The following is a 27,230-nucleotide window of genomic DNA, read 5'->3' as shown; positions in this document are numbered from 1 at the left end:
CACTGTACTCCAGCCTGGGAGACAGTGTGAGACTCCATCTTAAAACAAAACAAAACAAAACAAAAAAACAAAAAGCAGGTGCGAGCGATCTCCATTTCTGCCTTTGGGTTAAAAAACCCAGTGCTTCATTGGTTTGCGTGTAACAGTTTTACGTTCTCTTTTGTGTGTCACCACGCAGAGTTAGGGCCATTTTGGATTGTGGCTTCTGGTGTGAATGTAAAATGCTTCTGTGACTCTGGAAGAGTTTGGCAGTTTCTTTTTTAAAGTTAGACAGTGACCATACAGCCAGCCACTCCCTTCCCTATATAGCCACCCAAGAGAGCTAAGAACATATGTTCATAAAAGGCTGGTACAGGATCGTTCTTATCTACTTTGTGATAACCAAACTGGAGGTAAGCCAGACATCTATTAGCAAGGGAACAGACAGATGTACCCATTAGGTGCATCTGTGCAGCTGAATACTAAGTGACGTACAAGAACGAACTGTCGACTGGGCACAGTGGCTCATGCCTGTAATTTCAGCACTTTGGGAAGCCACGGTGGGTGAATCACCTGAGGTCAGGAGTTCAAGACCAGCCTGGCTTACGTGGTGAAACCCCGTGTCTACTAAAAATACAAAAATTAGCCGAGTGTGGTGGCACACACCTGTAATCCCAGCTACTTGGGAGGCTGAGACAGGAGAATCGCTTGAACCTGCGAGACGGAGGTTGCAGTGAGCTGAGCTTGTGCTCCTGCACTCCAGCCTTGGCAACAGAGTGAGACTCCGTCAAAAAAAAAAAAAAAAAAGAACTATTGATACGTGCATCAATATGGATGAATCTTAGAGTAATTACAGCAAGTGAAAGGAAATCAAGACAAAAAAATACATACTAAACGATTTCATTTGCACACAGTTCTGGAAGATGAAAATTATAGTGACAGTGATGAGGCCAGGACTTTCCTGGGGTACCGGTACACATGTTGAGGATGATTTATAGCCTCTCAGATCTGTTGTCTCCTTAAATACAAACTTTTTTACTAGATGCATTGGCTCACACCTGTAATCCCAGCACCTTGGAAGGCTGAGGCGGGAGGCTTGCTTGAGTCCAGGAGTTCATGAGCAGCCTGGGCAACATACTGAGACCCTCTTTCTACCAAAAATTTAAAAACAAAAGCCAAGTGTGGTGATGTACACGTGTGGTCCTAGGTACCTGGGAGGCTGAGGTGGGGGAGGATCACTTGAGCCTCGGAGGTGGAGGTTGTGGTGAGCTGAGATCGCGCCACTGCACTCCAGCCTGGGGGACATAAACCCTGTCTCAAAAAAAAAAAAAAAAAAATTTAATTTCAGGATGCCTGTCAGGTATGACAGAGGTATTGAGCACTTAATCAAAATAAGATCATAAGTCACTGTAAATAATACTCATTTGTCCAAAGTGATAATTAAAAGGTTTTTTTTTTTTTTTTTTTTTTGAGTCTTGCTCTTGTTGCCCAGGCTGGCCTGCAATGATCCGATCTTGGGTCACTGCAACCTTTGCCTCCCAGGTTTAAGTGATGATCCTGCCTCAGCCTCCCGAGTAGCTGGGATTATGGAAATCTGCCACCACGCCCGGCTGATGTTTTGTATTTTTAGTGTAGACGCGGTTTCGCCATGTGGGCCAGGCTAGGGTCTTGAACTCCTGACCTCAGGTGATCCACCCACCTTGGCCTCCCAAAGTGCTGGGATTACAGGCATGAGCCACCACGCCCCGCCAATTAAAAGGTTTTAAGATTCAGAAAACTTTTTTTTTCCTGATAGAAAAGAAACTCAATTTCCCAAATAATCAAAAGGTCTGTATAAGACCGCAAGAGACAGAATCTGTCTTTCCTCTCCCCTGTTTTTTTTACCTGCAGTTTACTCAGGTGAACAAAATCAATTACTGTCTTTTATCAGTACTACACAAAATTCTTGTTCAAAAGATAAAGCCAAACTTTACTTTTGTATAGGAGTATTATCAATACTAAAGCTAGTTTTAATAAAACCTTATAAATCCATTCTTTTACCTTTTGACTACACAAAAAAGAGTTTTCCATAAATCATTTATAATCTCTTACAAAATACTTTCTATTTTTTCTTCAGCTTTTTGTATCCGTTTAGTTTTATCTATATTATTTTTCCCTTATTTTGAAACAAATGTTAACCTCTAAATAAAATTACTTTTCCTTTAACAAGAACTATATCCTTGTGTCTTTTTGTAACCCTCACCAAAAGCACGTCTTGTAATCTTTATACACAGTGATACAAAATTTTTAAAATATAAATGAAGTTTTTGTAAAAATAAATGTGGTTAACTACATATAACCACAATTAACTTTTTATTTTTAAATAGAGATGGGGTCTCACTATGTTGTCCAGACTGGTCTTGAACTCCTAGGCTCAAGCAATCCTCCTGCCTTGGCCTCTCAAAGTTCTGGGATTATAGGCATGAGCCACCATGCGTAGCCTACAATTAACACTTAGTAACCATAATTTCTGGTGAAAAACCTAGGAAGTATGTCTTTTTGGACTGTTGAATACCAGTATTTTTAGATGAAAACCATTTTATAATTTTGTAAGGTAATTATTGTTTCAGTATTTTCAGTTACTTTGAAAAGACTCACACATTTTATAATTATTACTTAATTTAACATAACATGCCTTTAAGATTTTAAATTACTGAAAATAGTTTTGAAAACGTAATACAGCTACCCTCCCTGTCTTCCCCAGTCGTCCTGGGTTCTGAATACCCGTGTGGCACCCATGATATCTATGAAGGTCAGGGACCATCTTGGTCCTAGATTCACACACGAGGTATGGAGCCCAGGAGAGAAGACAGAGGTTTGGGGAATGACGAACGGTACTGGGGAAATGGCCCCCATGATTCGTTTGTCTCCCACTGGGTCCCTCCCACAACATGTGGGAGTTATGGGAGCTACAATTCAAGATGAGATTTGCGTAGAGACACAGTGAAACCATGTCACTGTGTCATCTCTCTGAACTTTGCATTCTACCTGAAAAGCGGATGTGTTGGATGGTGCAGTGTTTTGCGTTTCCCTCTAGCTGTGGTGTAAAGTAATATATACAGTACTGACTGGTACTTTAAAAAAAATCTGGCCAGGTATGGTGGGTCATGCCTCTAATCCCAGCACTTTGGGAGGCTAAGGCAGGTGGATCACCTGAGGCCAGGTGTTCAAGACCAGCCTGACCAACATGGTGAAACCCCCGTCTCTAGTAAAAAATACAAAAATTAGCTGGGCATAGTGGCGCATGCCTGTAATCCCAGCTACTAAGGAGCTGAGGCAGGAGAATTGCTTGAATCCAAGAGGCAGAGGTTGCATTGAGTCGAGATTGCACCATTGCACTCCAGCCTGGGCAACAGGGCAAGACTCTGTTCCAAAAAAAAAAAAAAAGAATAAAATCCCTGTAAAATAAAGACTACTTTTCTGATGACAGCTTTTTGAGATATTCATATACCACACGATGTATGTATGTGGACCGTACAGTTCACTGATTTTTAGTGCGTTCACAGAATTGTGCAGTCATCATCACAGTCAATTTTATTTGTTTTTTAAGACAGAGTCTTGCTCTGGTCCTGAGGCTGCAGTGCAGTGGCGAAATCTTGACTCATTGCAACGTCCTCTTCCTCCTGGGTAAAGCAATTCTCTGGCCTAGGCCTCCCATGCTGGGATTACAGGCACCTGTTATCATGCTTGAATAATTCTTTCTGTTTTTAGTAGAGATAGGATTTTGCCATGTTGGCCAGGCTGGTCTCAACGTTATGACCTCAAGTGATCCACCTACCTTGGCCTTCCCAAGTGCTGGGATTACAGGCATAAACCACCACCCCCAGTCAAAAAATTTTTTTTTTTTTTAGAGACAGAGTTTCACCATGTTGGCCTGGCTAATCTTGAATTCCTGACCTCAGGTGATCCTCCTGCCTTGACCTCCCAAAGTGCTGGGATTATAGATGTGAGCCACTGTGCCTGGCCAAAAAAATTTTTTTTTTGAAACAGGGTCTTGCTATGTTTCCTTAGCTGGACTCTCCTTTCTTTTCCCCTTCCTTTCCCCTTTCTCCTTCCTTTTCCCTGTTCCTTTCCTTTCCTTTCCTTGGATTACAGGCATGCACCATCACACCCGGCTAATTCTGTATATTTTTAGTAGAGACAGGGTTTTCCCATGTTTGTTAGGCTTGTCTCGAATTCTCAACCTTAGGTGATAAGCCTGTCTTGGCCTCCCAAAGTGCTGGGGTTACAGGCGTGAGCCAGCACAACTGGCAAGGACGCTTTCTTCTTTTGCATTGATCTATATATGACTATCCCTTTGCCTGTCTTGATGATTTTTTTTTTTTTTTTTTTCCTGAGATGTAGTCTTGCTCTGTCACCCAGGCTGGAGTGCAATGGCACGATCTCAGCTCACTGCAACCTCTGCCTCCCAGGTTGAAGCAATTCTCCTGCCTCAGCCTCCCAAGTGGCTGGGATTACAGGTGCCTGCCACCGTGCCTGGCTAATATTTGTACTTCAGTAGAGACGAGGTTTCACCATGTTGGCCAGGCTGGTCTCGGATAGACCTCAAGTGATCCATCCACCTTGGCCTCCCAAAGTGCGGGGATTAGAGGCGTGAGCCACCGCGCCCTGCCGCGACTGTTGTTTTGTATTGTTTTGAAATCAAGAAGTGTGTATCCTCCAACTTGGTTCTTCTTTTTCACAGTTGTTTTGGCTGTTCTGGGTCCTGAAGTTTCCATATGAATTATAGTGTTAGCTCATCCATTTCTCCCAGGAAGCCAGCTGGGCTTCTGATAGGGATTGCCTTGACTCTAGATCAGTTTGGAGCCATCACTTCTCTCTGTCTTTCACTTGTTCAACTCAGTTAATCTTACCTACCTTGGAGGTAGGTCCTACTTTTATACTCATTTCAAAGGGGAGGAAACTTGAGGCCCAGAGAGCTTAAGGACTTTGCCTGAAGCCACGCAGCTGGCCAGTGGCCAAGCCCTACTTGGCAATGGTGGCTCTTGAGACTGTGCGTAATTACTGTGCTGACCTGCCCCTCTCCTTGGGCTTTTCATCTTTGACTCTGCCTCCCCTGAGGGTGACATCCTCTGGCTGTTTCCCTCAGTGGGGGGCTGTGTCTCTGGCAGACCCCACAACGGCTTCACCTCCTTGTGTTCTAGGCAGCCCGTGAAGGTCGTGTACTCCTCCAAGGATCCTGCCAAGCCGAAAGGGAGTTCCAAGGTGGATGTGAATGAGGAGGTGGAGGCTTTGATCGTCAAGTCTCCACAGAAGGAGTGGAATCCCTCCCTGTTTAAGGTCTTATACAAGACCTTCGGGCCCTACTTCCTCATGAGCTTTTTCTTTAAGGCCATCCATGACCTGCTGATGTTTGCCGGTCCGGAGATCTTGAAGTAAGACCCCTTCCCTCCTAGGTGGGCTCCGTTTGGCCTCCTTTGGTTGGATCTTTCATTTGCATCACTCATAACCCCAGGGTCATGCTGTGTCCAGAAGTGTGCTCATAGTCAGGTGTCTCCATTTTTACCAGCTTACCTTTTTTGGAACAAAAAAAAAAAAAATAGAGACAGGGTCTTGCTGTGTTGGTCAGGCTGGTCTGGAATTCCTGGCTTCAAGCAATCCTCCTGACTTGGCTTCCTGAGGTGCTGGGATTGCAGAGGTGAGCGACCACCACTGCCTAGCTTTGCTTTATGCTTTACTTAATTACCATCTTAGGGAAAACCACTTTAGTTGCAAGTAACAGAAACCCACTAGGGTCCCCTGAAACCCAAATGAGGAGGGTATGGCATTATCTTGGAAAACCAAGAGCAAGGAAATGCCAGCAGATCACATGAAAAAACTGCAACCAGGGTTGGGCACGGTGGCTCATGCCTGTAATCCAGCACTTTGAGAGGCTGCGACAGGCAGATCACCTGAGGTCAGGAGGTCAACACTAGCCTGGCCAACATGGCAAAGCTCTGTCGCTACTGAAAATACAAAAATTAGCTGGTGTGGTGGCGCACACTTGTAATCCCAGCTACTTGGGAGGCTGACGCGGGAGAATTGCTTGAAACCAGGAGGCATAGGTCACACCATTGAGCAGAGGTCACACCACTGAACTCCAGTCTTGAAGACAGAACAAGACTTTGTCTCAAAAAAAGAAAAAAAACACAACGCAACAAAACAAAAAAAACTATAACCAAAACCGGGTAGTCAGAAGGGAGGTGGCCTCCCTCTTCCCCTGTTCTCTGCTGCTCTGTCACGCTGGGAACATGTTCATTCTCTTTCCCTCCCTGCCTGTTTCCTTGTGTTCCCTGTGCAGTTCTTTAGGGTGACTTGCTGGTGATGAGATAGAGCTAGAGCAATTAGTGCAAAATCCCAAGCCAGAGACCTCTGTTGTGAGCAGTTTGGGCCACCTGCACAGCCACATCACCACTGTGGACTTGTGTTTCCATCTGTGAAATAGGAGTGATAGTGTCTCGCTCAGCTGGCTCAGGAGAAAGTTGCAGTGGCAACACTGAAGCCCTTTTCCCTGCCCCCACGTGTCACAAGTCATCTCTGGCCGTCTCTTTGCTCCTTCGCAGGTTGCTCATCAGCTTTGTGAATGACACCACGGCCCCAGACTGGCAGGGCTACTTCTACACGGTGCTGCTGTTCGTCAGCGCCTGCCTGCAGACCCTCCTGCTGCACCAGTACTTCCACATCTGCTTCGTCAGCGGCATGAGGATCAAGACCGCGGTCATCGGGGCTGTCTATCGCAAGGTAGGGGAGGCTGTGCCACTGGCCTGTGGACCGATTTTGACATCCCCTCCTGCAGCCCTGGGTTCCTCCAGGGGGCCAGCCTGGGGACTTCCAGCCCAGCTTCTGCAGCAGTAGGATGATGGTGGCGTCCATGACCGCAAGTGGCAGGGACAGTGACCATCAGGCATTGTACCTCAGCAAAGCTGATTTCAAGGGTTGGCGCGTAGAGGTCCCTGTGTATCAGCTGTGGGTAATTGAGTTTTTTAGATGGATCAATGGACCTTGATGTGGGGAAATTGTAGTTCAGATTCTGGTTCTGCTGTTAACATTCTGTGTTTCAGCTTCTTGTCACTTTTTTTCTTTTTCTTTTTTTTTTTTGAGGCAGAGTCTCAATTTGTCTGCCAGGCTGGAGTGCAGTGGCATGATCTTGGCTCACTGCCATTTCTGCCTCCTAGGTTCAAGCAATTCCTCTGCCTCACCCTCCTGAGTAGCTGGGATTACAGGCATCCGCCACCATGACCAGCTAATTTTTGTATCTTTACTAGAGATGGGGTTTCGCCATGTTGGCCAGGCTGGTCTTGAACTGCTGACCTCAGGTGATCTGCCTGCCTTGGCCTCTCAAAGTGCTGGGATTATAGGCGTGAGCCACCGCTCCCAGCCTGTTGTCAGTCTTAATTTGAACTGAGCAGGTGGCACATTCTCTGCATGATGAGAGTATGTAGTAGGCATTTGTGCACATCTAGCTTCAGAGGAACCAAGTTACCATCTTGGTCTCTATAAATTTTTTTTTTGTCTCAAGGGCAAGGAAACTGCTTGGTGCATAGATCAGAAAGAGAGAGTCTTGCAACGTACTTGGGAAAGATGAACTAGATCAGTGATTCTGTGGCCTGTGTGTGAGTTAGAGTCACCCGGGGAGCTTAAAAAACTGATGCAGGCCAGGCACTGTAGCTCATGCCTGTAATCCCAGCACTTTGGGAGGCCAAGGTGGGAGAATCACTTGAAGGCAGGAGTTCAATACCAGCTGGTCAATATAGCAAGACCCTGGCTCTGCAGAAAATAAATAAATTAGCCATGAATGGTGGTGAGCACCTGTAGTCTCAGCTACTCAGGACGTTGAGTCAGAAGAATTGCTTGAGCCCAGGAGTTGGAGGCTGCAGTGAGTCCTGATTGCACCCCTGCATTCCAGCCTATGTGACAGAAGGGAACCCTGTCTCAAAAAACAAAAAACTTCCTGACACCTAGGTTGCACCAGATTAAATTAAATTGAGATTGCTAAGGTTGGACCCAGGTGTCAGTGTTTTTGTTTTTTATTTAATTTTATTTTTATTTAATTTTATTTATTATTATTTTTTTTGAGACGGAGTTTTGCTCTTGTTACCCAGGCTGGAGTGCAATGGCGCGATCTCGGCTCACCGCAACCTCCGCCTCCTGGGTTCAGGCAATTCTCCTGCCTCAGCCTCCTCAGTAGCTGGGATTACAGGCATGCACCACCATGCCCAGCTAATTTTTTGTATTTTTAGTAGAGACGGGGTTTCACCATGTTGACCAGGATGGTCTCGATCTCTTGACCTCGTGATCCACCCGCCTCGGCCTCCCAGAATGCTGGGATTACAGGCGTGAGCCACTGCGCCCGACCCTATTTTTATTTTTTGAAATAGGGTCTTGCTCTGTCGCCCAGGCTGGAGTGCAGTAGCACAATCTTGGCTCACTGCAGCGTCCACGTCCCCAGGCTCAAACAGTCCTGGCACCTCAGCCCTCAAGTAGCTGGGACCACAGGCGGGCACCATGACGCCTGGCTAATGTGTTAGTGTTTTTAAAACTCGCCAGGTGATAGTTTGGGGCCATGTTGGAGGGCCAGTGACCCAGACCAGGGGTTCTCAGCCAGGGAGATTTGCCCCTCCCTAGGGCATGTATGACAATATCTGGAGGCATTTTCCATTGTCCCAACTAGGGGTGAGGGCACAAGACAGCCCCCCAAAGAAGTATCTGGCCCCAGATGTCAAGAACACCAAGGTTTTGAGACCGTGGCCTAGACCCTCCGTCCTTCATTGGGATCTGGAACCAGCAGCATCAGCACAGCCTGGGAGTATGGTAGAAATGCAGAATCCCAGGCTGCACCTCAGACCTGCAGAATCTGAAGCTGCATTGGAACAACCTCTCCCATTACCCTCAAAAAAAAAAAAAAAAAAAAAAAACCCTGGTGGTGTCTGTGCGCATTAAAGCTTGTGAAGCCCCGGTTTCGAGCATGCCTAGGGTCCCTTGCCAGTCGAATTCAAGGTTGGGAGGCAGTGAACCAATCACTGTGGTCCAGGAGGCAGAGGTCTCTGATTGGCCAGCCTGGGTCACGTGTCCTCTCTCATGGCAGAAGAGATGTGATTGACAGTCCTTCGGTTTGAGGAGGGAGAGTTCCCAAAATAAAAGTGCCATGGATAAGAATGTGGGTTTTGAGAGAGGACACAGGCGTCCTGGGCAGACAGGTAAATCAGGAGGGGTGGAGCAAAAATCTGCAGCATTTCCACCCCTGGGAGTCTCCTTTCTCTCCGTGGGCCTGGAGGAAGAGTCAGGTCTCTTCACCCACCACACTCACCCACCCTCCCTCTCCTTTGTCCCACAGGCCCTGGTGATCACCAGTTCAGCTAGAAAATCCTCAACAGTTGGAGAGATCGTCAACCTTATGTCTGTGGACGCTCAGAGGTTCATGGACTTGGCAACGTACATTAACATGGTCTGGTCAGCCCCGCTGCAAGTCATCCTTGCTCTCTACCTCCTGTGGCTGGTGTGTGTTTGACGCCATCCTCTTTTGCATGCAGGCAGGGACTTGTACGTGGGGGCAGCGGGCTGAGGGAGTGGGGGTTGATGGTAATGGCATGTGTACTCCCTGGCAGTTCGGACTGTTGTTCATATTTTATTTTCCAGCCTGGTAAGCACTTCCTCAGTATTTTGTTCCTTTCATGAGTTGTCAGGTTGATGTTCTCCTTGGTGGCATGGTGTTTTCATTCTCTCTTTCCTGGACAGTGCCAGTAATTAACAACGCTGCAATGAACACTCCATATTTCTCCCACTGAATCCTCCGAAACACTAACCAGACTCACTTATTCACTAGTCCCTAATTATGGTGGTCAAGATTCTCTAAATTGCAAGGGATAGAAATCTATCTTAAAGTAGCCTAAGTAAATAAAGGGAACTTTGGGGCTGCATGTATCTCAGAAAGCTGAGTATTAGCTTCAGGTGTGGATTGATCCAGGAGATCAAGCAATGTTTGTCAGTACTCACTTTCGGTCTTTCATCATTTCATAGCCCTTTTGTTCTCTGAGTTGACATCATTCTCAGTGGTACTTCCCCACGTCTCCATAGCTATGGGCTGATATCATCCTGTCAGAACGACGTGCCAGAGAAAAGAGAAGACAGCATTTCTTTGCATAGCCAGAGTCAATCTCAGGGAGCACTCTGGCCTGGCTTGGTCCTATTCACATCCCTTAACCAATCACCATGGCTTAGAAGGCAGAGTTCTCATTGGGTCTCATGTCCTTTCACATGGCAGAAGAGATGTGATTGACAGCCCTTCCATGTGAGGGGGGAGAGTTCCCAAAATAAAATGATGATAAGCAAAGAGGCTCATAGCACAATACATGCCTTGTGCTTTGCTACCTCTGAGCCTTTGCCAGGTGCCTTTTATTCCATAAAGAATTTTCTTCCTTCCTACTAACTGATGAAAGCCTGCTCATTCTCCTGCTGTAACAAACACCACTTTCCTTGATGTCCCCTCCCCCTGAAGTAGATGAAGTTTCTCCTTTTTTGAATTTTGAATCCCAATAACTTTAGTACGGGAACTCATCTGATACTATTTTCTGAAATAGTTTTTCTTTTTCTTTTTCTTTTCTTTTTTTTTTTTTTTTTGAGACAGTCTAACTCTGTTGCCCAGGCTGGAGTGCAGTGGCACCATCTTGGCTTGCTGTGACTTCTGCTGCTGAGGTTCAAGTGATTCTCCTGCCTCAGCCTGCCAAACAGCTGGAACTACAGACTCACGCCACCATGCGCAGCTAATTTTTTTTTTTTTTTTTGTATTTTTAGTAGAGACAGGGTTTCATCATGTTGGCCAGGCTGGTCTTAAACTCCTGACATCAGGTGATCCATCCACCTCAGCTTCCCAAAGTGCTGGGATTACAGGCATGAGCCACCCCGCCTGGCCCACTTTCTGAAATAGTTTTTTTTTTGCATGCTCAGTGTATTGCCTCCTCTTGGATGGGTAACATGTTAGCTACTTGCAGACATACAGTATCTGACTTATTTTTGTGTCTTCTGTGGGTACAACCCCAGGAGGCCCTGGTGCATAATGAGCACAGCTCAGATTATTATCTGTTATTGAAAGAAAAGTTGACTGGGTGCGACGGCTCATGCCTGTAATCCCAGCACTTTGGGAGGCTGAGGCGCATGGGTCACCTGATGTCAGGAGTTCGAGACCAGCCTGGCCAACATGGTGAAACCCCATCTCTACTAAAAATGCAAAAAATTAGCCGGGTGTGGTGGCACACACCTGTAATTCTAGCTACTGGGGAGGCTGAGGCAGGAGAATTGCTTGAACCCAGGAAGCAGAGGTTGCAATGAGCTGAGATTGCACCACTGCACTCAAGACTCTGTCTCAAAAAAAAAAAACATGCCTGTAATCCCAGCACTTTGGGAAGCCGAGGTGGGCGACTCACGAGGTCAAGAGATGGAGACCATCCTGGCCAACATGGTGAAACCCCATCTCTACTAAAAATATAAAAATTATCTGGGCGTGGTGGTGTGCACCTGTAGTCCCAGCTACTCGGGAGGCTGAGGCAGGGAATTGCTTGAACCTGGGAGGCGGAGGTTGCAGTGAGCCGAGATCGCGCCACTGCGCTTCAGCCTGGCACCTGGTGAGAGAGCAAGACTCTGTTTCAAAAAAAAAAAAAAGAGAAGGGCTGGACACAATGGCTCATGCCTATAATTTGAACACTTTGGGAGGCTGAGGTGAGTGGATCATCTAAGGCCAGGAGACTAGCCTAGCCAACATGGCAGAACCCCATCTCTACTAAAAATACAAACATTAGCTGGGCATAGTGGTGTATGCCTATAATCCCAGCTACTTGGGGCTGAGGTAGAAGAATTGCTTGAATCCGGGAGGCAGAGGTTGCAGTGAGCCGAGATTGCACCACTGCACTTCGGTTCGGGCAACAGAGTGAGACTCTATTTCTAAAAAGAAAAGAAAAAGGAAGAAGAAAAAATTACCAGTTTATTTGGCCGTAGTTTGCTTTTTTAAAAAATACATTTGTAGAGCAGAAGGTGAGTAAAGTGTTTCTAATAATAAAACTTAGAAAAAAAGCACCAGAATTTAATTATCTGAGAGGCTGGGCACAGATACAGGTGGCATGCACCTGTAATCCTAGCACCTTAGAAAGCCGAGGTGGAAGGATTGCTTGAAGCCAGAGTTGAGACCAGGCTGAGCAACATAGTGAGACACTGTCTCTGCAAAACAAACAAACAAAGCTGGGCATGATGGTCCCTACCTGTGGTCCCAGCTACTGTGGAGGCTGAGGCAGGAGGATTGCTTGAGCCTAGGAGTTCAGAGGCTGCAGTGAGCTGCAATCACACCACTGCACTCCTGCCTGGGTGACAAGGCGAGACTCTGTCTCGAGAAGAAAAAATAAATAAATGTCTTCTCAAGCAGATGTCTTGGGGAGTCCACTTTCCCAAAAGTACTACCATGGTAAAAAAATTTTTTGAAACGTTTCTTTGAGAATTGCCTTCAAGATTGGTTTATGAACCATTAAGAAAATTGTCTTAACATCACATCTTGTTTTAGATGGCAGTCGCTTGAGCTCAGCACTGGGGCCAGACAGTTCTTGGTTGTGGCGGCTGTCTTGTTTTTTTGTTTCTGTTTTTTAAGGGACAGAGTCTTGCTCTACTGCCCAGGCTGGAGTGCAGTGGTGCGATTATAGCTAACTGCAGCCTCAAATTTCTGGACTTCAAGTAATCCTTCCCACTTTGTCCTCTCAACTAGCTGGGGACTATAGGTGTACGTCACCATGCTTGGCTAAGTTATTAATTTTTTTGTAGAAATGGGGTCTCACTATGTTGTCCAGGCTGGTCTCGAACTTCTGGCCTCAAGCTATCTTCCCACTTTGGCCTCCCAAAGTGATGGGATTGCAGGTGTGAGCCACTGTACCCAGCCTCAAGGCTCTAAGTTAATATAGCAAAATTAGCAAAGAATGAAGGCATACATGGGGCAGTGTTTAAGGGAAACCAGGTACAGGCTTCCAGGAGTCTCCAGCAGAGTTACACAAGGTGCACTTAATTCTCTGGCAACCATTATGATTATATGTGTGAAATGTTGCCACCCAGGGAAGCTTGGTAGGAGCTCAGTGCTTGGGCTTTTATTAGGGGCATGGCACTGTGTACTTGGCACATACCAAAAGTCCAGACTCCCATAGGGAAAGTAGTGTTCAGCATAAACCATATATTTGTGTAAACAGTTGAGGCACATCGAGCCACTCTTACCACTTCTGTTAATGGTGGAAACCCTCCTGAAATCCAAGTATGCAGGCGCTAGCTGAGGGCTAAACTTGTAAGCAGCCTTCAAACAGAATAAGCAGTCAGGTGGTCACGTTCACAGTTTTCTTCATACTACCTTATTACCATTCTAAAAACGTAAGCTGGATGTGGTGGCTCGCGCCTGTAATCCCAGCTACTTGGGAGCAGAGGCAGGAGGAGCGCTTGAGGCCATGAGTTCAAGACCAGCTTGGGCAACATAGTGAGACCTTGTCTCTAATAGTCACAGTTACTTGGGAGGCTGAGTTGGGAGGATCGCTTGAGCCCAGGAATTTGAGAGCAGCTTGAGTAACATAGTGAAACCTTGTCTCTACCAAACAAACAAAAAACCCAAAAAATTACCCAGGCATGGTAGTGTGACTGTAGTGACAGTTACTTGGGAGGCTGAGCTGGGAGGATTGCTTGAGCCCAGGAGTTGGAGACCAGCCGGGGCAACATAGCAAGACCTAATGGTTACCTGTAGTTGCAGCTACTTTGGAGGCTGCAGTAGGAGAATCAGTGAAGATAGCCACTGTATTGCAGTCTGGGCAACATCTCCAAAATTAGAATTCTAAATTTGTAATTTGCAAAACTCACGTGGCCCAAGGGCTTTGGAGAAAGGAGCATGGACCTGCTTATTCTTCAAGGGATTGGGAGGGCCCCGAGTGATGCTCAGGAATAAAACCGCAGGCCCCTAACACCCTATCGTGGGGTAAAAGTAACACCTCTTGCCCTTAACTTGGTTAGCAGCATCCATCGGGGGTGGACCAGGCAGGGAAGCTGTTAAGGGCCCGGTTTTTTCCTGTCTGGTGAGTGATTAAGAGTCTCCTTTCCTTCCTTAGAACCTGGGCCCGTCTGTCCTGGCTGGAGTGGCCGTCATGGTCCTCATGGTGCCCATCAATGCTGTAATGGCAATGAAGACCAAGACCTATCAGGTAGGGCATGTGTCTCTGAAGGCCTCCAAGCCGGGCCCTAGGCTGGGGCCTCTCCATGCAGGTTTTAGTCGAGTTCTTTCTGCTTAGACCCTGGGGTTCTCAGTTTTGCCTGCCAGTTGGAGTAACCCGGGGAGCCTGAACAAAATGCTGATGCCCAGGTCCTATATCTGGGATTTGGATTCAGTTACTGTGGGTGGGGTCCGGACATCAGGATGTGTTAAAACTTCCCAGGTGATTTTATTGGGCAGCCCATGGTTGAGAGCTCTTGACATGTGGTTAGACTTTGTAGGCCGGTGACTGACATCACAAGGTCTGTGAGCCTCTGAGAGACAATCCTTGTTTCCCATGGTCTTATTTTATTTTATTTTATATTTTTTTGAGATGGAGTCTTGCTCTGTCGCCAGGCTGGAGTGCAATGGCGCAATCTCAGCTCACTGCAGCCTCTGCCTTCTGGGTTCAAGCGATTCTCCTGCCTCAGCCTCCTGAGTAGCTGGGACTACAGGCCTGTGCCACCACGCCCAGCTAATTTTTGTATTTTTTTTTTTTTTTTTTTTTTTTGAGACGGAGTTTCGCTCTCGTTACCCAGGCTGGAGTGCAATGGCGCGATCTCGGCTCACCGCAACCTCCGCCTCCCGGGTTCAGGCAATTCTCCTGCCTCAGCCTCCTGAGTAGCTGGGATTACAGGCACGCGCCACCATGCCCAGCTAATTTTTTGTATTAGTAGAGACGGGGTTTCACCATGTTGACCAGGATGGTCTCGATTTCTTGACCTAGTGATCCACCCGCCTCGGCCTCCCAAAGTGCTGGGATTACAGGCTTGAGCCACCGCGCCCGGCCCTAATTTTTGTATTTTTAATAGAGACAGGGTTTCACCGAATTGGCCAGGATGGTCTTTATCTCTTGACCTTGAGATCCGCTCGCCTCAGCCTCCCAAAGTGCTGGGATTACAGGTGTGAGCCACCGCGCCCAGCCACTCATGGTTTTATTATGGCTATATGTGACTGTGCTTTCAAGAGTTGAGTACAAATTACCCTCTACTTTTTTTCTCCTCATTAGCTCTTACCTTATTCGAGGCATGGTGTTAATCTCTTTATTTTAATTAAATTAATTAATTAATTTCTGAGATGGGATCTTGCTGTGTTGCCCAGGCTGGTCTCAAACTCCTGGGCTCAAGTGATCCTGTTGTCTCAGCTTCCCAATGTGTTGGGATTACAGGTGTGAGCCACCATGCCTGGCTTTCAACTTTTTATTTTTGGAGATATTCTGTATTTTAAAAAGTTTAAATACTCAATTAATATAGTGTGCTTTCTTATTATAAAGAAATTTGAATCAGGCCAGTCTCACCCCTGTACTTTGAGCATTTTGGGAGGCCAAGGTGGGTGGATCGCCTGAACTCAGGGATTTAAGACCAGCCTGGAAACCCATCTTCACCAAAATGGAAAAGTTAGCTGTGTGTGGTGATGTGTGCCTGTCATCCCAGCTACTCAGGAGGCTGAAGCATGAGGACCACCTGAGCACAGGAGGTCAAGGCTGCAGTGAGCCATGATTGTGCCACTGTACTCCAGCATGGACAACAGAGTGAGACCCTGTCTCAAAAAAAAAAAAAAAGTTTCAATCATACAAAAGTATATAAATTAAAGGGGGCTATCTCCTTCCCTACTGTCTTAGCCACTGTGAATGTATAGAAGCAAATCCTTCTAGAACTTTCTATGTTTGTATATACAGACCTGATTAATGATATAGTTATGTTTGGTTTTTTATATATGTGGGTTTCTCTCATTTTGTTTTGTTTTTTTGAGATGGCATCTCACTCTGTTGCCCAGGCTAGAGTGCAGTGGTGCACTCTTGGCTCACTGCAACTTCTTACTCCTGGGTTCAAACGTTTCTCCTGCCTCAGCCCCCTGAGCAGCTGGGATTACAGGCACCTGCCACCATGCCTGGCTAACTTTTGTATTTTTAGTAGAGACGGGTTTCACCGTTTTGGCCAGGCTGGTCTCGAACTCCTGACCTCCCAAAGTGCTGGGATTACAGGCATGAGACACCATGCCTGGCCATTACAAATATTTTTGTGATATTACCATATCTGTTTTTATCTAAACGGGCTGGTGTGGCAGCATGATTTTGTCTTGTAGTGCCCTGCTTTGGGGACCTCTCTGTGCTGCGCTGTATAGCTTGAGTTCATTCTCCTGACCTGGTGCCTTTTGGTCCTTAATGGACATGGTGTGGTTTGTTTCTCTGCTCTTCTGTTGATGGATAGTTACGGTGTGCTGTGAAATTTCAAATGGGAGCACTTGGCTGCACTGATGGTACCATAGGGAGATGAGTTTCAGAACACAGACCTGTTGGAAGGAGAGGCCTTATGGGGTAGGGATGGGTGGGATGGGTGAGGCAGGGGCTTTGAGGGTCGAGTCACCATTTAATCAATCTCTTGATGTGTGGGATTCCCTGAGTGGCCCGACTCTGAACCCACTTCACTCGCTGGCCTCCAGATCATGTAGCTTAATTTCTTCCCATCTGTGGCCCGGGGATGACTATAGCACTAAACGATAGTTCTTGTGAATGTTGAGTGGCTAAATACATGTAAAATGCTTAGAAAGATGCTGCTATTGGTATTAAAAATATTTAACAACGGCACTGCACAAGTACCTACTGTTTGGAGCCAGTACTAGCCAGTACATGAACATTTCACTATTTTAACAACTATGGGCCGGGCATAGTGGATCATGTCTGTAATCCTGGCTCTTTGGCAGGCTGAAGCAGAAGGATGGCTTGTGGCCAGGAGTTCAAAACCAGCCTGGGCAATATAGCGAGACGCTGTCTCTACAAAAAATACAAAAATGAGCTGGGTCTGGTGGCATGTGCCTGTGTGGTCCCAGCTACTCGGGAGGCTGAGGTGGGAGGATTACTTGAGCCCAGGAACTGAAGGCTGCAGGGAGCTATGATCATGTCACTGTACTCCTGCCTCGATGCCAGAGTGAGACACTGTCTCCAAAAAGAAAGATTTAAAAAAAAAAAAAAAAAAAGAAAACTAGGCTGTCAAGAAATAAGAAAACAGGCCGGGCACAGTGGCTCACGCCCATAATCCCAGCACTCTGGGAGGCCGATGTCGGTGGATCACCTGAAGTCAGGAGTTCAAGACCAGCCTGGCTAACATGGTGAAATCCCATCTCTACTGAAAATACAAAATAGAAAATACTGAAAATACAAAATAGAAAGTACTGAAAATAGAAAAATAGCCATGTGTGCTGATGGGCATCTATAGTCCGCTATCTGGGAGGCTGAGGTAGGAGAACCCCTTTAACCTGGGAGGTGGAGGTTGCAATGAGCTGAAATTACACCACTGCACTCCAGTCTGGGTGACAGAGCAAGACTCTGTCTTAAAAAAAAAAAAAAAAGAAGAAGAAAACAGAAGAAAAAACACCCCCACCATCTTTCCTGTGTTTGGGTCAGCAGAATAGGGACTGAATCCCTTCTTTTCTGGAGACCTGAAGGGTTTCTCTTGCCTCTATTCCTGGATTCTTAATTGAGTATGTTTCTCCAATATCTAACCTAACAAGACTTGAAGTGGGTGTTTTCTTTGATAGCAGAGTCCTTTGGTATGGTCTCAGGACCAAGAGTAGGGCTCATAGGGATTACAGGATCAGCTCTCCCACCCTCAGGAGGCCTGCTTTTAATAGACAGTGATGTTGAGGCCGAGTGCAGTGGCTCACACCTGTAATCCCAGCATAGAAATTCGAGACCAGCCTGGGCAGCATGGTGAAATACCATCTCTATTTAAAAGAAAAAAAAAATCAATATAAAAAGCATTCACATATCAGAGTACACAGTAAAGTTTAAGAAAAACATAGCTGGTAATGCTGAGTGATGGTCTGATCCCAGGGTTGCCCCAGATGTGGTGTTGACTGCCCTTCTCTTCCAAGGTGGCCCACATGAAGAGCAAAGACAACCGGATCAAGCTGATGAATGAAATTCTTAATGGGATCAAAGTGCTGAAGCTTTATGCTTGGGAGCTGGCGTTCAAGGACAAGGTGTTGGATATCAGGCAGGAGGAGCTGAAGGTGCTGAAGAAGTCTGCCTACCTGGCAGCCGTGGGCACCTTCACTTGGGTCTGCACGCCTTTCCTGGTGAGTGGAGCCCCCTGTTTCCTGGCCCCCGTTGTTTGATGTTTTATTGTCTGCATACCTGAAGAATTTTAAAAGGTCACTGTGTCGCCCAGGTGCAGTGGTTCACGCCTGTAATCCCAGCAGTTTGGGAGGCCAAAGCAGGTGGATCACCTGAGGTCAGGAGTTCAAGACCAGCCTGGCCAACATGGTGAAACCCTGTCTCTACTAAAAATACAAAAAAAAAAGTAGCCAGGCATGGTGGTGCGTGCCTGTAGTCCCAACCACTCGGGAGGCTGAGGCAGGAGAATTGCTTCACCTTGGGAGGTGGAGGTTGCAGTGAGCCAAGATTGTACCACTGCACTCCAGCCTGGGTGACAGAGCAAAACCTTGTCTCCACCGAAAAAAAAAAAAAAAAAAAAAAAAAAAGGTCACTATGTCAGCAAGACCCTCCCTGAACACTCGCTTTCAGCATTTGTCATCTCCGTTCTCCTTTATTTTATTCACACTTAGCTTCTAGCCAACCTGTTTAGGAACTCTTCGTTAGCTGTTCACTGTGGTACAAGGAGTTGGTGCCAGAATGTAAACCAGTGCCAGTGCCCTCTGCTTCTTGCATTAAGAAAGCCTTGTAAGAAAAAAAGCGTGAGCTGAGCTGAACGGCACACTTGGTGCCATAGTTGATCTGCATTATGGTGCTGCCTCCCTATTTTGTCACCAACTGGTCACAAAGTGGATTGTCAGTGTCCTGTGGACCACTTGTCAAGTGTGTTTAGACCACAGACATGGCAGGGTCTAAACATGCTCTAACATTTACTTATTTTGGGCTGGGTGCAGTGGCTCACGCCTGTAATCCCAGCACTTTGAGAGTCCGAGGTAGGTGGGTCACTTAAGGCCAGGAGCTCAAGACCAGTCTGGCCAACTTGGCCAAACCTTGTCTCTACCGAAGAAAAAAAAAAAAAAAGCTAGTCATGGTGGTGCCTGCTTATAATTCCAGCTACTCAGGAGGCCGGGACATGAGAATCCCTTGAACCTGGGAGGCAGAGGTTGCAGTGAGCCGAAATTGAGCCACTGCACTTCAGCCTGGGCAATAGAGCAAGACCCTGTTTCAAAAAAATTTAAAAAAATTTAAAATGTACGTATTTTATTGTCTGTCTTTCCCCACTAGGATGTCAGCTCCAGGTAGGCGTTTGTGTCTTTTCTGTTGACTGCTGTATCCTCAGTATGTAAAACAGTGCATAGCAGGTGCTGAACAAATATTTGTCATCCATTGTAAAAAAAAAAAAAAAAAATTTATATCTATCTATCTATATATATATATATAGATAGATAGATATATTATAAGCTAGGCGCCAGTGGCTCCTGCCTGTAATCTCAACATTTTGGGAGGCCAAGGTGGGCGGATTACGAGGTCAGGAGTTCCAGACCAGCCTGGCCAACATGGTGAAACCCTGTCTCTACTAAAAATAGAAAAATTAGTTGGGTGTGGTGGTTCATTTCTCTAATCCCAGCTACTCATGAGGCTGAGGCAGGAGAATCGCTTGAACCTGGGAGGCGGAGGTTGCAGTGAGCTGAGATCATGCCACTGCACCCCAGCCTGGGTGAGAAAGCAAGGCTTCGTCTCAGAAAACAAAAAATCATACAAAAGGATATGAAATGAAAAATATATTGTCCTCTGTTCCATCAGTTCCTCTCCTCCAAAGTGACAGTTTTGTTTATACTTTTAGAAAACAATGTACAAGTGTATAGGTACTTAAAAATATTTTGACAGATTTAAATGGGATCATACTGTGCATCGTGTTCTCTTTTGTGTAGCTAATAATATATCATCTTGGCTCTTTCATTCTGATCTGCTTCATTTTGGGTTTTTGTTTTGAAAAGGGGTCACACTGGGTCCCTGAAGCTGGAGTACAGTGTTGCAATCATAGCTTGCTACAGCCTCGAACTCATGGGCTTAAGCAATCCTCCTGCTTTAGCTTCTCAAGCAGCTGGGACTGCAGGTGCACCGCTACCATGCCTGGCTTGCTTCATTTGTGTTCGTGATGGATGCTTGCCTGGCGTGTGGATGTGTCCTGCTGGAATTACCCTTTCTCCCATTCCTTGCAAAAATAGGTGGTTTCCTGTTTTTTTGCTGTTAGGATCCATGCTACACTAAGTGTTGTGGTACCTCTCCTGGGGTACAGTCACAGGTCTATCCCTGCCTAACTGGCTTGGAAAAGTTTAAAAACAACAGTGCAGGCTGGGTGTGGTGGCTCACACCTGGAATCCCAGCACTTTGAAAGTCTGAGGTGGGCAGATCACCTGAGGTGAGGAGTTCGAGACCAGCCTGACCAACATGATGAAACCCCCGTCTCTTCTAAAAATTCAAAATTAAGTGGGCGTGGTGGCTCGTGTATGTAATACCAGCTACTTGGGAGGCTGAGGCAGGAGACTCGCTTGAACTTGGGAGGCAGAGGTTGCAGTGAGCCGAGATCATGCCATTGCACTCCAGCCTCAAAAAAAAAACCAAAAAACAAAAAAACTCCATCTCACAAAAAAAAAAAAAGGCAATAGTTCACCTTACTGTTTTGCAAAGCTGGACCCACATCAGGAGACCATACAGAGATGGACTATGGAAATTCCCTTTTAAGCACCAAAACAGTTAATGGTGAAGGATGACTTCAGATCATGCCCTGTGTTTGGTTTTTCTTTTTGTTATTAACTGTGTCATTATTTTTGTAATGTTGTGCTCATTGCAACTATTCGTTCTTGATCAGGTTGCCAAATTTTTCTGGCAAGTTTCTGTGAAGCAGCGTTAAACATTTTTATAAATATGAAACTTATTTGTTAAACTACCACCTACTTCATGTTAGCTGAGTTGCAGGTGGAATGTTAAAGGAAGCTGTAGTGTTTTCAGCATTTGCAAAAGCATGTTCATGCTGACACTGAATTTTCCTAGTCTACCTTATATCTCTCAGAGTCTGGACTTGCAGGAGAGGTGGTGTTAAAATTCTGGCCTGCATCAGAATCACCTGGATAGCTTGTTATTATATATTATTGATGGATTGATTAATTGAGACAGAGTCTCACTCTGTCTCCCAGGCTGGAGTGCCATGGCGTGATCTTGGCTAACTGCAACGTCTGCCTCCTGGGTTCAAGCAATTCTTCCACCTCAGCCTTGAGTAGCTGGGATTACAGGTGGGTGACACCATGCTCTGCTAACTTAAAAAATAATTTCAGTAGAGATGATGTTTCCCCATATTGGCCAGGCTGGTCTCGAACTCCTGACCTCAGTTGATCAGCCCCCACCTCAGTCTTCCAAAGTGCTGGGATTACAGGCTTGAGCCACTGTGTTGACTGATAGTTTGTCACAGATTTTCAATTTTAGTAGGTCTGGGTGGAGCCTGAGTATTTGCATTGCTAACACATCCCCAGGTGCTGCTGCTGCTGGTTCAGGTCGAGAAGTAAAGACACACTGGAGTCTATCCTCACTAATTAAAGTGTGGTGCGTTGGCCAGCAGCCATGGCATCACCTGGTGCTTAATAACAGTGCAGAATTTCAGGCCTCAGCCCAGGTCCACTGAAACTGAATCTGAATTGTCACTAGTTCTCTAGGTGGTGTGTATGGATCTTTAAGTTCAAGAGACACGGCAGAAAGTAGGAGTAAAGAAACTTTGGGTAAACACTTTTGGCATTCCAGGCCATACAGTCTCTGTCACAAATACCAGTTTCTTCCAGTATAGTGGAAAGGCAGCCGTAGATAATATGGAAATCGATGGGTGTGACTGTGCTCCTGTAAGAATGTATTTAGAGATTAATTTTTTTTTTTTTTTGAGATGGAGTTTCGCTCTTGTTACCCAGGCTGGAGTGCAATGGCGCAATCTCGGCTCACCACAACCTCCGCCTCCTGGGTTCAGGCAATTCTCCTGCCTCAGCCTCCCGAATAGCCGGGATTATAGGCACGCGCCACCGTGCCCAGCTAATTTTTTGTATTAGTAGAGACGGGGTTTCACCATGTTGACCAGGATGGTCTCGATCTCTTGACCTCGTGATCCACCTGCCTCGGCCTCCCAAAGTGCTGGGATTACAGGCGTGAGCCACCGCGCCCGGTCGAGATTAATTTTACAGAATTTACCTGTGACATGTAATACTCTTGATTTTTTTTTCAACCATTAAAAAATATGAAATTCGGTTGAGCATAGTGGCTCATGCCTGTAATCTCAGCACTTTGGGAGGCCGTGACGGGCAGGTAGCTTGAGGATAGGAGTTTGAGACCAGCCTGACCAACATGGTGAAACCCTGTCTCTACTAAAAATACAAAAATTAGCCAGGTGTGGTGGTGTGCACCTGTGGTCACATCTACTTAGGAGGCTGAGGCAGGAGGATCGCTTGAACCCGGGAGGTGGAAGTTGCAGTGAACCAAGATCATGCCACTGTATTTCTGGCTAGGTAAAAGAGTGAGGCCTTGTCCCCCACAAAAAAACAAATTTGCCAGGCGCAGTGAAGCATGATGGTCATCCCAGCTTCTTGGGAGGCTGAGACAGGAATCGTGTGAACCCAGGAGGCGGAGGTCCCATTGAGCCGAGGTCATACCACTGCATTCCAGCCTGGGCAACAGAGCAAGACACTGTCTCAAAAAAAATAAATGAAATCCATGCTGAGCTCATGGGTCATACGTGGTCCTCAAGCCATCGTTGGCCAGCCCCTGGCTTAGAGGAATGTTCTGAGAGTCAGGTCACCCGCCACATTCTACTGCCAGCTCACAGTGGGACCCCAAAGCCGGTTAGCTCACCTCCCTGGCTCCAGATTTTGTCATGTGGAAGATGAAGGGATTAGATCCCAAGCATGTCAAATACTGGGACCTGCCTGCCCTTCTCATGCCCACAGCACACCTCCACAGTCACTCATGGTGTTTCCCACTGAGTTACGTTCAAGCAGCCCTCCACGGGACTGCTGCCAGTGGACTGGAGTTGAGCAAGAAATGGCATCTCGTTGCTCTTCTGCGACTCTGTGTTCCCTTCCAGCTCCAGTGCCCCTGCATTCTGCCGTGTACATTGCTTTCTTCTTATGCTCTGGTCCCTTGATTTAACCGGGGTGCTTTGATGAACTCTTGATGTTTTTTCAAAATTTTTTTTTTTGTATTTTTAGTAGAGACGGGGGTTTTTCCATGTTGGTCTGGCTGGTCTCAAATTCCCGCCTCAAGCTCCCAAAGTGCTGGGGACTACAGGCATGAGCCACTGCGCCTGGCCTTTTTTTCTTTCTTTCTTTTTTTTATTTTATTTTAAAGAGATGGAGTCTCCATCTCTTACCCAGGCTGGAGTGCAGCGGCGCGATCTTGGCTCACCGCAACCTCCGCCTCCAAGGTTCTAGCAGTTCTTCTGCCTCAGCCTTCTGAGTAGCTGGGACTACATACAAGGGCAAGCCACCACGCACAAATAACCTTTTGTATTTTTAGTAGAGACGGAGTTTCACCGTGTTGCCCAGGCTGGTCACGAACTCCTGACCTCAGGTGATCCACCTCCCTCGGCCTCCCAAAGTGCTGGGATTACAGGCGTGTGTGCCACCGCACCTGGCCTCTACTTGTTTTTTAAAAGTAAAAGTAATAGACTGGACGGGAGGTATATAGAATGTTTATTGTTTCTCCTTATTCAATAGTCTCTGCTAAGTATAACTATGAAATACTTGCTTTTGTATATGTGATAGGTCTTATCTTATTTTTTCGAGACAGAGTCCTGCTCTGTTGCCCAGGCTAGTGTGCAGTGGTGCGATCTTGGCTCACTGCAACCTCCACCTCCTGGGTTCAAGCGATTCTCCCACCTCAGCTTCCGAGTGGCTGGTATTAAATGTGTGTGCCACCATGCCGAGCTAATTTTTTTGTATTTTTAGTGGAGATGGGATTTTGCCATGTTGGCCAGGCTGGTCTTGAACTCCTGGCGTCAAGTGATCCACCCACCTTGTCCTCCAAAAGTATTGGGATTACAGGCATGAGCCACCACTCCTGGCTGGTCTTTAAAAAATAGTAAGTGATGGATTTGCATGGTAAAACTTAAATAAAACTGCACCAGATGCTATTCATACAGCGGGGCTTCGGGGCACGCAGCAACCTCAGCCTGCTGACATTCGCCAGCAGGTCATCCTTTGTCCCTGTGTTGTAGGGCCTGTCCTGTGCATTGTAGGATATTTCTTGGCTTCTGTGGCCTCTATCTGCCAGATGCTAAGTAGTGCCTCTCCTGGGTCTTTCCAGTGTCGACAGTAGAAAATGGCTCCAGGCGTTGCGAAGTGACAAAATTCTCCCATTTGAGAGCCACATTCCATAGGGAAAGGCCCAAGCCCTTCCTCCTAACTCACCAGTCACCTTGCTTTCCTCTCTCCGTGTTTCTTGTGTGTTCTTCCAGAGTCTATTTTCACTGTAACGGTGGATACATGTCATACGTGTAGTATACTTACGTGATTCTGTTTACTTTGTCACAAGTGACAGTTAATCATATAGAAATCCATGGCTTTTTTTTTTTTTTTTTTTTTTTTGAGACAAGGTCTCATTCTGCCGCCCGAGCTTGAGTGCGGTGAAGTGCTATCAGCTCATTGCAACCTCTGCCTCCCAGCGCCAAGTGATCTTCCCACCTCAGCCTCCCAAGCAGCTGGGGCTACAGGCATGCACCACCATGCTGAGCTAATTTTTCTAATTTTTGCAGAGACAGGCTCTCAGTTTGTTGCCCAGGATGTTCTCAAACTCCTGAGCTCAAGCAGTTTACCTGCCTCTGCCTCCCAAAGTGCTGGGATTGCAGGTATGAGCCACTGCACCTGGCCTTGATGGCATTTTGGAAGGTCTTCTCTTAGAGGGAAAGATCCAAAGGCAGAGGGGGTAAAGAGACAGTCTTGTTTCTCTGCCCAGGCTGGAGTGCAGTGGGTTGATCACAGCTCACTGCACCCTCCAACTCCTGAGCTAAAGCGATTCTCCTGCCTCAGCCTCTCGAGTAGCTGGAATTACAGGTGTGAGATGTTGAATCCCACTGCCAGCTTTACTTAACCTTTTCTTGACCTTCCTTGCCATTCAGTTTCCCGGATAGTGGGAACCGGTGGTGTTGATGAGTTTCCAGAGACAGAGTTTGTTGAGCTGTTTGGCAAGAAACCGATGGGCCTGGGTGTCAGTTGGAGACCTTGGTCTTGGCGGAGCATTGAAGCCTCTGACTACATTAGGTTAAAATATGTGGCCCTCAGTCCCCCTAGAAGGTGTTTGAGTGTTTTTTCCACTGGGGCATTCCTGTGCTTCAAAGACGTTGAGGTGTTTACCCAGTGGTAGGTATGATGGAACACAGAGATGGGGGAAGGCCAGGGATTCCATCCAGAGGGACACATGGGACTGTTTTTCTGGAATGTGCCAAGCCTGGTGTTTATCACGTCCACCTAATGCACTTTCCTAAAATAGCATCGCCAGGCAGCCGTCAATATTTAACATTTTCTGTCTTGGATGATTTGTGAGCTTCTTGCCTTCTGTTTACCCTGTATCTCCCTTTGTTAGAAGAATTCATCATTCTCTGTGGTAGTGATCTGCCCTGTCATTCTCTGTTGATCATACCCTAGGGTCTGTGGAGACATGGCCATGACCTTGTCATTTCATTTATATGTGTATTTATTTTTGAGGCGGAGTCTTGTTCTGTGGCCCAGGCTGGAGTGCAGTGACACAGTCTCAGCTCATTGCAACCTCCACCTCCCAGGTTCAAACCATTCACCTGCCTCGGCCTCCTGGGGAGCTGGGACTACATGTGTGTGCCACCCCACCTAGTTAATTTTTGTGTTTTTAATAGAGACAGTGTTTCACCGTGTTGGCCAGGGCAGTCTCAAACTCCTGACCTCATGATTCGACCGCCTCGGCCTCCCAAAGTGCTGGGGTTACAGGTGTGAGCCACTGTGCCCAGTCAGACCTTGTCATCTTATGCTCGTACCCCCAAAGCATAGGGAACTTGGCAAATGGTACATGCTCTGTAAATGTATGTAGATAAATGAACACATGAATGAATGAAAGGTTGAAATAAATCATATTAGTTAGAAACTGTCTTGCAAATGACAGAAACCTAGTTTACATCAACTAGAGTAAGAAAAGAGGGGGATTTTTGAGTCACAAAACTGAAAACTGTAGAAAAAGAGTGTTACGTGTGAATGGGGCTGCAGGCATGGCTGGATCTAGGTGTTCCCAAGATATTGTTGGGAATAACATCTCTGTCTCTCAGCTATGTTTTCTTGATGGTGGTTTCTTTGTCAGCTGGCAGTTTCCTCATCATTCTGTCACTTCTGCAAACCCTGTGAGCAGAGCCTTACTCTTTTTCCCCAGTAGTTCATGCAGAGCTATGGAATTGAGTCTCATTAGTTGTGGTTGATCACGTGCTTATTCCTAAACCAATCACTGAGGCTGGGGAGATGGGACGCTTGGGTCGGCCAGGGCTGGCTCGTGTCTTTTAGAGCTTGGGGCCAAGGTGGGGGGCGAGGGAGGAATTTCATCTGTGGCTGAAGCTCGTAGGTTGAGACTGGGAGAAGTTCAGTTCCCCCAGAGAAAAATCGCATATTACCATAAACAGAGCAGTAGATGGCAGGCAGGCAGTAAGAGCAGACATCTGTATGCAGGGCGTCTGGCTTTTTGGTGGGAGGCTGGAGTGTAGGTGTTCCATTCATTGATTTTCCCCATTTCTCAGAAAAGGGGACAGTTGCCCCTCATTGTGTATGAAGGACTTTTGCACCCTTGACCCTCGCCTATTACAAAACTGCTGCAAACACCAGTCTCCACCTGCCTGGAGCCCCAGTCATAGTGCCTGTCCTACCAGCCTCTGCGATTTCCAAACACTGCCTGTAGGGAACCTGGTTAAAGCCTGTGCTTCCACTAGACTGTGCGCCTCAGGGTTGCAAAGCCCGCCTCAGTCCCCAGCACATAGTAGGTGCTCAGTTAATAACCAAGGGTTAG

General features: G+C 46.7%; 1 protein-coding gene across 3 annotated transcripts in view; it reads left to right on the top strand.

Annotated features, from left to right (window-relative positions):
- The window catches only part of ABCC1 (ATP binding cassette subfamily C member 1 (ABCC1 blood group)), a 191,589-nt gene that overhangs the window by 87,842 nt on the left and 76,517 nt on the right, over window positions 1–27,230 (top strand). For all 3 annotated transcript variants that reach the window (XM_064362456.1, XM_064362455.1, XM_064362454.1), the window contains exons 8-12: window positions 5,163–5,393; window positions 6,561–6,738; window positions 9,332–9,493; window positions 14,109–14,201; window positions 18,122–18,325. In XM_064362456.1, the coding sequence (XP_064218526.1) occupies window positions 5,163–5,393; window positions 6,561–6,738; window positions 9,332–9,493; window positions 14,109–14,201; window positions 18,122–18,325 (868 nt within the window). The remainder of the gene's footprint in view (window positions 1–5,162; window positions 5,394–6,560; window positions 6,739–9,331; window positions 9,494–14,108; window positions 14,202–18,121; window positions 18,326–27,230) is intronic.

The sequence above is a fragment of the Aotus nancymaae genome, unplaced genomic scaffold, assembly GCF_030222135.1.
Source record: "Aotus nancymaae isolate 86718 unplaced genomic scaffold, 86718_ANA_hifiasm-v0.15.2.pri h1tg000049l, whole genome shotgun sequence".
NCBI lineage: Eukaryota > Metazoa > Chordata > Mammalia > Primates > Aotidae > Aotus > Aotus nancymaae.
This window is presented reverse-complemented; position numbering and strand designations above follow the sequence as displayed.